General features: G+C 39.9%; 1 protein-coding gene across 1 annotated transcript; it reads right to left on the bottom strand.

The window, feature by feature from the left end:
* Positions 1–732: 732 nt before the first annotated feature.
* On the bottom strand, positions 733–10426 carry ELF2 (E74-like factor 2 (ets domain transcription factor); the record flags this gene model as incomplete). The annotated part of the gene is made up of 6 exons (XM_009699482.1): positions 733–1360; positions 1820–2173; positions 2560–2752; positions 7028–7114; positions 9160–9333; positions 10313–10426. Coding segments are annotated over 6 exons (1550 nt in total), but the record flags the coding sequence as incomplete, so codon positions are not given.
* Positions 10427–11349: the final 923 nt, after the last annotated feature.

The raw sequence follows: 11349 nt of genomic DNA on the forward strand, positions 1-11349 counted from the left end.
TTACATGTAATTCTATAACAATACTGTGCTAGGTACAAGATTTTTAAAAAATTTGTTTTAATAAAAAAGCTTTACACAAACAAGCCATTAGCTTATTTCAAGAAAGATAACTGAAAATCAGTCTAAGGCTTTCATTTTGAATCTGCTTAAGCTGTATGATACAAAAATCCCTCTAGGTCTCTGTCTTCTTTTAGAAGCTCTTTAATCTTCTCCTTTATTTCACATTCTACAATACCTAGTAGCAGAGTTTTTCACGTAGCACCAGTTGAGTACTGTGGGCACACAGTAGTAATTGCTGGTATGCAAATACAATGCATCAAATTTGCGCCATTTATAACAATGAGACTTTCCTCTCCCCCTGAAAACTGAAAACCAAGGCAAACCTCTCACACAACTCTCTTTTAGTGTTCCAGGTCTTAGTGTAACTTGGTAACGGGTAGCGTAGTGAACTGTTTGGTCCCTTTTCAGTCCCTCTATCTTTCCTTCTCCATAGGTTCAGCTGTTTCCCAACTGGAAGAGGCAGTTTTTGTCAGCATATCAATGTGATTTGATTCCCACTGAAACACGGGAAAATAAACTTTTTTCTAGTAAGTCTTCAACATATGCATGTTTATTAACATTTCAAAACTCTCTTTTTCGACTTGGTGATTGCATCCACTTCCCTCCCCCAATTATGTCAGTATATTCAAAACCGTAACAGTCTAGAAGTCCATGCTGGAAGCAACCTATTCTTCATTTCTCGCATGTTATGATTCCTTCTGTTTTCATTGTTACAGGAAGGGCAATAGCTGAGGGCGTGCTAACTACTACTACATGGGTCACAGTCTTGCTTCCATCTGCCGGCTTCTCTTCTTTTACCAGCTGCAGTGTTTTCACTTCACGTTCCTGTTTTAAAGCCGCTGTGTCGGATTTAACTTCTGGACTTTTTATTACTGCACTAATCACCCTGGGAGGAGTCTGGCCAGACGTCTGCTGAGCAGGCACCGATAGTCTCATTACTGGTGTCCCATGAGCTATAGACACTGGGGTTAGTGCTCTGACAGCCAACGGGGTTCCCACGATGTTAATACTTCCTGACCCAGACAGGCCCGTTTTTGTTTGTAACTGACACTGTGTAAGCTGCGTGGCAGGGATCGTAATGATTTTGGCAGGCTGCATTGTGATTTTGTCTCCGTTTTCGGCAGAGGTTGGCATCACAGTAGGGATTGTCTGGATTACTACCTTTGGAGTTGTTGCTGTTGTTGGACTTGTGTTGGTTACTAATGGTGACCCTGCATTTACTGACTGCACTGCCACGGTTGAGATTTTCTGTCCCAGAGAGGTCATTACAACAGGCACTTGCATTGCCACACGTACAGTCCTGCAAAATAAAGATAGATGTGTGTGTTTAAGCTGAAACACAGGGCACCATTAGAGATGACAACAGGGACAGGCAAATCTAGGATTTACAGATTTTTAACTGGTTCTTTGGAGAAAAAAAAACAAACTGAGAAACAAAAACCACAACACTAAAAAACACCGCTCAAACCTTTTGCACATCTGGCAATAGAACTCTGGAAATTTAGCAGCGTTCGTCTCACTTTTTTTCCATCCCTCTCTCTAAATAATTTTAAAATATGGGCAGGGGCAAGCATATTGACAGTTGGCTCTATCTCAAAAACTAGAATTTCAGAGTATTCTATCACGTTACACCGCTGCTTGCGAATCAGAAACGACTTCCAACATTTAGAACATAAACCAAAAAAATAAAAGACAGCTTCCTAAACAAAAAATTGCTTGTCATTAGCAAATGACAAGCCCAAGCCACATTAATACAAACCTGGGAGCTGTCGTTGCTGGGACAGTAGTAGTGGTAGTTGAGGGACGAGACGACGACGTATCATGCGCTGGTGAGGCAATATTCACAACTCTGGTGACTGGTTTTTCTGTTCTGGTACAGCTTAACTGAGAGGAATTTTTTCCTCCACGTGCAGAGGTTGCTGCCTTTAAAAGGTTTTCTGCAGATAAAGACACTCTCTCCAATGACTTTTCATCTGTAGGCATTGATAAATCTTCATTGCAGGACTCGCTTTTGTCATCATCTATGACAACTATATTTTTTGGCATCTCCTTAAACTGATATACAAGCCTCTGTCCCTCAACTTTTGCAAGGATTCCTCTTTGATAGTAATATCTGCAAGAAAAGTACAATTAAGTAGGAAACAACATAGTGACAGGTTTTAAAGAAAACCTCATTCCATGCTAACAAGAAAAACTGAAGTAATGACAGTAAAATCCACATCGTGAGAAGGTACGGAAAGAAGCTGGCAGAGCATACTGATAAAGCATCTGAACGATTTAGCTGAAAAAAAAATCTGACCTTTTAAATACATACTCCAGGAATTAAATTGCAAATTAACTGGTAACAAAAAAGCAACAGGAACTGCAAGACTCTGATGCTTTTTAAACAGCTAAGTCAGCAAGAGGGCAAAGCTTTTAGAATTTCAAAACTGTTATATTTCTATAGGTAAAATTAAGACTCAGATTTAAAATTACAGTAGATAACTTAAGAGTTTTTACCTCAGAGCTCTTCCCATAGTCTCATAGTTCATGTCAGGTTTGTTTTTGTGTTTTCCCCATAGTTTGGAAACAGCTTTTGAGTCCACAAGTTTAAAGATTCCCTTCTCTCGCTGAGTCCATTTAATGTATCGAGGACACGTATTTTTGTCCTGGAGAAGGTCCAGAAGAAACTCCCATAAGTATGTTGTATTTCCTACAATCAGAAAGCATTTAAATATTAGAAATCCACTTTTAAAGGTAACAGAAAGTTCTCCATATATAGGTAACTCTGAATGATCAGCATTACAAGCAAACGTTACACAGAGGATGGTACGTAATGTAATCTGCACATATTCATTCACTCTGTGAAGTTTAGTAAAGCTTCCATAAATATTTACATTCTGAAAGGAGCCAATCCAAGTGATCTGCTATATAGCACAGGAGCCTGTTCAACCCAGTGCCTGTTCCCGGTTCTTGAAAAGAAGTATAAGAGGGCGTTCCAAGTCACTACAACCTACATCTGTTCAGCAGAGGCAGGCTAAGAGCTCAGAATCTTCTCCTCGTATTTGCTTAAACAAGGAATGGAAACGCCAGTGCATTTTATGACACTGAAGAACAGGAGGATGTAAATAAGTAATTTTTCAAAGGCATACAACCTTCGAAAACAAATCATCTCAACTGTGGTAAGTTTGTAATATAACCTCCTGTCCAGGATCTGGGGCTCTGACACTGACTGGTGACAGCCCCGTGTCTGATCCTTCCCAAATTTACGTTGCCGAGTGACCAACGTCCTTCTGGGTGCAAAGCCAGTCCAACTTCTTGCTGCAAGTATTCATATGGCAGAAATCCCACGTACCTTTCTGTAATGAGGGGGATATAGAATCAAGTCAGCCTACAGAAGAAGAATTTAATGTAGTACTCAGGTATTCAAGAGGTGTACCATTTCCACAGGAGGAGCACCAAGATGGGGTTTACGACAGTGACTATCAGGACAGCATAAAACCTAACATGGGGGTTGTCTGCACTCTGACTATACTATCGGCATCTAGGATAAGGGGAAGAGGAGCAGAAGGAAAAAAACAACAGATCACATTCCAATTTGTACAGCTGGAGAAGACTCCTCAAGTTATCTGAGAAGGGAGAACTAAAGACAGAGCTACAAGAATAATAATCTCAGAACGTTGATTGTAATTCTTTACTTGATCACGCTTCCAGAGGGTGACATGGGCCAAACAAAAATATATTAATATATTTTTTGTGCGAAAAACAGTCATTAATTCCTGAAATTTAGTGGCCCAGCATAGCGCTTATTATGCCATGCTGAAGACAATTAAAATACACTAAGGCAGGTTAAAGACCACTGTTGCAGACTCCAAGAAGTTAGCTATCTTTGGAAAACCTCAAAGGGTAAAAAAAATTATAGTTTCAATCTTCTGGAAGACCACCTCATAGACAGAGAATAAATGTACTTTACCACATGCTCCAACAAACAGCAAGTACTGACTCAAGAGCTACCAAAATCCAGCTTTCACTGGATTTCAGAGACATGTGAATAGGACCTATATGAGGAAAGAGTCACCAAGAGAACTCAGGAATTCCAAAACCAGGATTTCAGAGAATTAATTTAGGGAATTAATTCCTCTTTTTCTTTCCTTAGCTCCTCGGAAATGGAATTTCTGCGTCCACCATCAACTGCTGTAGGTCTGCAACAGATTCTTTGCAAAAATGTAAGCGGGCTTCAGTATTAGGATGTAAGCAGGAACTTCAAGAGAAACCATTCCTGACAATGCCTAATTTTTCTGCAGGAATAGTGCTGCTGACTCAGCAGTTTTCTTCTTTTCCCTCATATTCTGTACTGACCTAAATAACAACTTTTTTCCCACAGGAGGACTATGCAATACCCATACTACTGAGAAGCTATCCACTATTGCTAGTAAGACCCAGCAATACTTCAGGTGGGATACCGTGTCAGCTATAGCTGCTACACGTTTAACACAAAAAGCTTATTTTAGAAATGTTTAACACAATTTTGAATCATTTTTAAACCCTTTCTCCTTAGAACCAGACCTGCCTAATACTATGAACCCAAGCTTACAGACCTCCAAGGAGAAAGACATGGCTGGCTGTAAAACATATTATCTGAACAGGTTTACATTCATGTCACTCTTAACCATCCATAAGTCCAGCCTGGCAGACAAACATGCACTGCACCTTGCTAGGAAGACAGAAGCCTTATTTAACAGCATACACCTCTCTTGTCTCCACTCCTGAAAGGTCTCACACTACCCAGAACTGTAAGCGACCACTGAGCTAGACATTATTATTACCTATCTTAACTTCAACACAGAGTAGATTTTGCATAATGAAAGAAATTTTTGTGGCTATCCAATTATTACAGCTGCCAGCTACTTAAGAACATTAGCTGTCGTCTCAAAATACAAGGATTAATGGCCAGAAAGTATGTGAGTGATACAAGGGATTGTGTGTATCAATGAACTGTTGCACTGGTACCAGCATCTATGTGCAGAGGCTCAAAGCCAGTTTTGCTCCCTTCAACTGCCTATACTTTAAAAAGAGTATTTATGCAAATGAAAAACAAAACATGGAAAGAGAAATCATGCCTAAACTGCCAATCCACTATGTGAGGACAAAAAAATACTACTATCTCACTTTAAGAAAAAATACTAAGAAGTCTCCAGTTCCTCCTGTATAATAAACTGAAGGGCACAACTCAATCAGATTTACAGCTGCTTCACTTTGCATCAGAAAGTATCAGGAATGCACAAAGGAAGGAGTACCTACATGGGCAACAAGCGATCCCCTTTCCAAATGTGCACAACCAGCTGTCCTCCTCCTCCGTGACTTAACTCTGCTGACAGCTCTAGGAATAATTCCTGGTTTTCCAAAAACACACTGCATGTAAAATAGCCTATATTTGCAAGTACTTTTTAAAATAAATAACAAAAAATAAATCCAGTAACAAAATATTTTGCAGGACATCAAGTTAGCCTACATTAAGAAATAAAAAATATGTATCTTATGCCAGTTGTAGTGTAAAATATGGAATGAGATACCTTGTAAGAACAAGAGATCTAAGCAGATTATTATGAGGGTCCACAGAAATTTAAAAAACAAACAAGCAAACAAAAAAACACAAAAAACCCACCAAGCCCAAACTGTAACATCACCCATTTCATAGAACAAACAGCTATAGAGTGAAATCACCAGTACAGTTCAAAACTAGAAGAGTCAGAAATACAGGTCTCCTTTCTCAAAGCTATTTGTGCCGCAAACTAGGAACTGGGACACTTTATGAGTGCTATTCAGTTAATCGAAAGCTCTAATAGTGTAATCAGAATTAGAAAGCAAGCTAAGAAGCCTTTAGGAATATTCAAAAAAAAAGTTAAATAAGATGTACTTTTAATTACACCAGATGCAAAATTTGTGATCTTCACTGATGTCCACTGCTACACCCAAATCTGAAGACAGCAACAGTGGCCACTGCAGGGAAGTCTAATGACTGTTTGCACTGGTTCTCATGAGCTAACATCTGCACACCATCAGTCCCATTCTTCCTTGCCCTACTGATGAAGGTGACGACTCAGGAGCTGTACCCAGATAAGGAATTATGTAAACAGCAGAGATCTTGCTTTCAAACAAATCCCAAAATAATAGTGGAGCTGACCACTGCACGCTCTTTCAGCTAGTATGCTGCCACTGAAAGTCACTAAACTTTGCTCCTCTTAGCCATAACAACATCTCTAAACAACTTTCAGTGCAGCAAGTAGGGAAGAGATCCCCATTTTTCACCTATAACCAGGGGAAGAACTGATACATTCACTTATGCCAACTCAGAGGTAACCTGTGAGCAGATGCCCTAGTCTGTCTCCCTGCTGGGCAAATAGCAGCGGCATGGAGTCCAAGAGAGGACCCACTATTTATCAGGAGAAACACTAGGAACGTATGACTCTCCTGCGCAAAATCCCTCACTCAACTAGTAAAGAAACACACCATCATTTGTTTTTCCCCTTAAGCCAAACTGAATCTATTAGTCCAGCAACATACTCCCACTGAAGTTTGTAAATCAACTAAGAAAACGTATTTTCAACCATCACCGTTACAAATGCCCATAAGCTGCTTCTATTTGAGAACAAGCCTTTCATCAGTAGCCTAGCAAATTATGTGTCTAGCAGTAAGTTAACACACAACACAAAAGAGAGCATGAGTCAATAAACGCAAAGCAAAGCAAATGAAAAACCAGAAAGCCTATTAACTGCAGAGTGTATTACAGGCACTTCTAGAGCAGTTCCACACATCTTTGTGCTAGATCTTCTACAAACAAATTTGAAGGCATCAAATAACATTGAAACTCTAACGAAGTCAGTACAAACACATCCACCAAATTTTTAAAGATCTATGTATTTCCTGTGACAGATACAATACATATACACTGCACAATTTTAAAGACTCGATAAATGGAAAAATATACCTTTGCCTTCTCTAGGTTTCTTCTTTATACCTAGATCTGGAGACCCATCAGATATAGCGGATTGTTGGGTCTTCGGTTTACGGCCAGCTGCACAAAAAACATGGGGGGGAAAAAGTATTAATCATACGCAGAATAAAAATATTTTATCGTTTGTCTTTGCTGAAAGAAGCAGTTCGTGCATTTTCCCCCCCGGCATTTCCTTGCTACAGGTATCAATAAACTTAAATTCTTAGATTACTACTACTGCACATCCAGTTTAATTCATCATTTGGTTATTTATTTCACAGGCAGACTTAACTCAGTATCAGACAAGTCAATGGCAGGTGAGGTAAGCACCAAATGAATAAAGTAAAACTTTAAAAATTTATTTGCATTCTTTTAGTCCAGTGTCTGTTTAAGTCTGAAATGTATTATTTCTTCTTCTGCTTTGTTTTTGGTATTCTAGGATGGCTGTTGATCAAATCATCAGTTTTCCTAAGAAATTTTACTACTGAAAGCGTAAACATCCATTTCCACCTTGCACCTGTCCATTAAAAGCTACAGATAACAGCTTCCACTCGGCATGTGAGTGATGCCGCACGGGATTCACCTACGGCAGAGCATTAAGAGGGCTACAAAGGGCACCCGCATCCTCAGTGATGCAGGACAGCTCCAGGCGGTGCTGGAAGCCTACCTGCACCACAGCTCCCAGCTGCCTGCCACCCCGCCCGGGCTTGCTGCCGTCTGGCAGGGCTCCCACACGCCTCCTCCTACCCTCCTACCCTCCGCCTGTCCTGCCAGGAGGCTTAGGAGGGGAGTCCTCAGCAGGCTTAGAGCTGCCTACCTTCCTGTGGTGCCAGGGAAATCCTCTCCCAGCAAGACCTGCGGCTTCTTCATCCTTTCACACTTCAGTGACCCTTTTACTCAAGGTAAACAGGCCCGAGCAGGGGAGAGGATCATACCCCACGGCAGCAGGCTGTCAACAGTCCATGCTTCTGCCTTCAGTTAAAGGCAAGCAGAAACGATTAACTCTCCCGCCTCAGGCACAAGAGCGTTAATTTTTGCTGATGAACAATGTTCTTCATTAAACACTGAATTTCAAAAGGCATTAATTATGAACACCAAAATTATGGCTCTGTAACTATGGCTGAATGACCTCACACACTTAAGAGCAGGGATTTGGACTCTGTAATAGGAAAAAAAAATTTAAAAAATAACCTTCATAAAATTTCAGAACTTCCTGAGCAGAGCCCTGTAACACAATCTGCCCAGCAGTGACTGTGCCAAAAGACAGTGGAATATAAAGAAATAGTTTACACCCAGTGTAGGACTACAGCTACAGAAAAGCTTTAATCATCATTTTCTTCCTCATGTAATTTACAGTAGAGTTACAGTTATCTGTTACGTGTACGTCTTTTTATTAAAATCTAAAACTCATAGGCCTTAGATACATATCACTTTATCACTACTTTGCATTTTTTTTTCCCCTAAATTACAATAACATCTTAGCATGTCTGGAAGCTCTAATAAAACAACATTCCTATAGTTATGTGAATTGTATTGATGCCTGTAAGAAAACCACCAGACCAGAGAGAAACCTCACCAGGTGCTAACCTCTCATTTGGCAGCTGAATGCTTAGACCTTAACACCATTCTGAATAGCTTCTCCTCCAAGACACGCCAATCAGATAAATAGGATACTTCTCTCACAGGAAAATCTTGTACTCATTTTGTAAACTGATTTATGGTTTTCTAAGTTGTATTCACCCCATCGTTTCAGCAATGAAAGAACCCCGAGTCTACCCGCTCTCCAAACACATCTGTATTTCAGACACCAATGGTTACCCACACAAGTCCTCTCTGAATCCCTCTCTACCTGTCCTCCATTTCTTAAACTGTGCTTAAAAAACACAACAACAAAGATATAATTTTCCTTTACAGTTTGGCAAAGACCATTCTCTTGCTACTTTTTTTTCTTTTTTCTCATTGCAGACTCATTTTCTAAGAACTCACATTTCAGACTCCAATCACTCTGATTATGAGCAGAGAAATCAGACCATCTAACCTATCTCCACCAGTATCAACTGCACCATCTGCAGCAGTGCACATAAGAAATAAATTCTGAGACTGCTCCTACGAAGAGCCATACGTACCTTTTTTCTTTTTCATTGGTTCATGCATATCAGGGGAAGTTGGAACAGGAGATGCATCCATTGGTTCAGATTCCTCTGTTGATACCTCCACCACAGTTTCTGTGATGACGTCAGGTCTCATGGCCGCATGGATAAATTCTGGGGTTGACACACAAGGAGGGACAAAAACTTCCACTATGAGGGAAGAAAGAAAAAAAAAATAGTATCTCATGAAGTTTCTACCTGATTATTTTAATGTATCTTACATGAAATTAAACAAAGCATATGCAATAGCGCAGCAACATTGTGCTCTGACAACCTGTAACCTAGAAAATCAATGCAATTCCCAAAAGCAGGCACACTTGCCAGTATTGTCAATACACAAGTATTACACCAATATGATTCAGAACTATACGCAACTTTAAATGACACAAATTAGAGCTTAATCTTTGATCCTTATTCCAGTCTCCATTTCCTATTTTGTAGCTTTTGAGTTTCAGTTTGACCATTATTTCATCCAACATATATCAAGTAACTTCAGAAGGAACGTCAAGTTAAAGTAATCATCAACATTAAGTTTTGGGGTTTTTAAACAGATAACACTTCGCAACAGTGTATTTACATACTCTTTCTAAAATATAAAGACAGATAAAAACACTTTTCCCTTAAAATAACTCTTTATTTCAGCAATTTAAAATGTCAAATTCACAGACCCACAGAATGGCTGAGGTTAGAAGTGACCTTTGGTGGGTACCTGGTCCAACCCCCTGCTCAAGCAGGGCCACCTAGAATCGGTTGCCCAGGACCATGTCCAGACGGCTTTTGAGTATCCCCAAGGATGGAGACTTCCACAGCCTCTCTGGGCAACCTGTGCCAGGGCTCAGTCACTCGCGCAGTGAAAAAGCGTTTCCCAATGTTCAGACAGAAAATTTCATTTTAAAGGTGTAGCTCCTCAAGGATCTCTACGCAACAACCTCATTTGATCTATAACTATGCTTGTTACAGGGTGGTGAAATCACATAAAAACTCAGAACACATCAGTAGTTTTGAAATAAGCAAGCAAATGTTTTAAACAGCACGCAGTTCTCCACAGAAGCAGGTTTCCCAATTTGCCTGTTTTACTAATTAGTGGAAGGAGAAACAGCTCAAGGAGCAGAAACCATGGCTGACGTACCAGGACTCCTGGCATCTCTCAGGCAGGTAGGAGACTCCATATGAAGCAAGGCCTCTGCAGCTTCAATTGTCTTATCCGTGCAGTGCACATTACTGCCATGAACTGATGCCTCCACTGTAGAAGGATAAAAAAAGTTAATGAGAACAGATTACTTATAAATGTCCACGTGTATTGCTGTATAACTGCACTACTTAATCTTAAACACGAACACCCCAGAATTGTCAGGTGTCTTCACAACTTTCATACCTTCCGGTCAGCAGAGTCGTTTAAGGAAGACACAAGACAAGCAGAACCAACACATCTTAGATTAGATTTCTGGTTCACAACCAAGCTCCTCATTTCTATGAGGTGTTCAAGACCTTACAGAAGCAGACTTCTGGGAATTGTCTTCTGCCTTCAAGTTAACCAGAATAAAACAGCTTGTAATGAGGATGGTTAAAAACTAACAGAGCAGAGCAGAGAAGTAGTACCATCTCCAACTATTAAAATCTAAAGGTCACCTTCAGATTTTCAGTGCATTTGGATAAATAAATATATATCTATATAAAAAAATACAAGAGTAGTGTGCAAAACAGATATATCTAGTTTCATTTTCTGATACTAAAAATATCTGCATGTTGGGTTTAGCAGGCTTGGCTGTTAAAAAACAAAACACAAAGCATAACAATCAGTATGTAGGTGGGGTTTCTTAAGCGATAACTAAGGGAAGAAGGTAAAAATACATCTTTTTTTCAAGTTCTGAAAGGTTATGAAAACTAAGTAATTAATCAAAAATAGTTTAAAGCTACTTCAAGAGAGCGCATTTAAGTTTGCTACAGCACAGATCACAGCAACTTGAAGACAGTAGCAAGACTAAAAATCCCCCAACTTGTCAATTAAAACTACAATCCTATTCACAGCCAACTCTCTATTCCTCACCCTTGCAAAGGTTTTTAAAAGCAGCGACTGCAGAAACACCTGTTGCACATCATCCGCGCTCTCGCTAAGGTACGCCGGCTCTCTCCAGTTGCTCTTTCCATTTATGGCCATCTGCTCAA

This window comes from Cariama cristata, unplaced genomic scaffold (genome assembly GCF_000690535.1).
Source record: "Cariama cristata isolate BGI_N322 unplaced genomic scaffold, ASM69053v1 scaffold8354, whole genome shotgun sequence".
Lineage (NCBI taxonomy): Eukaryota > Metazoa > Chordata > Aves > Cariamiformes > Cariamidae > Cariama > Cariama cristata.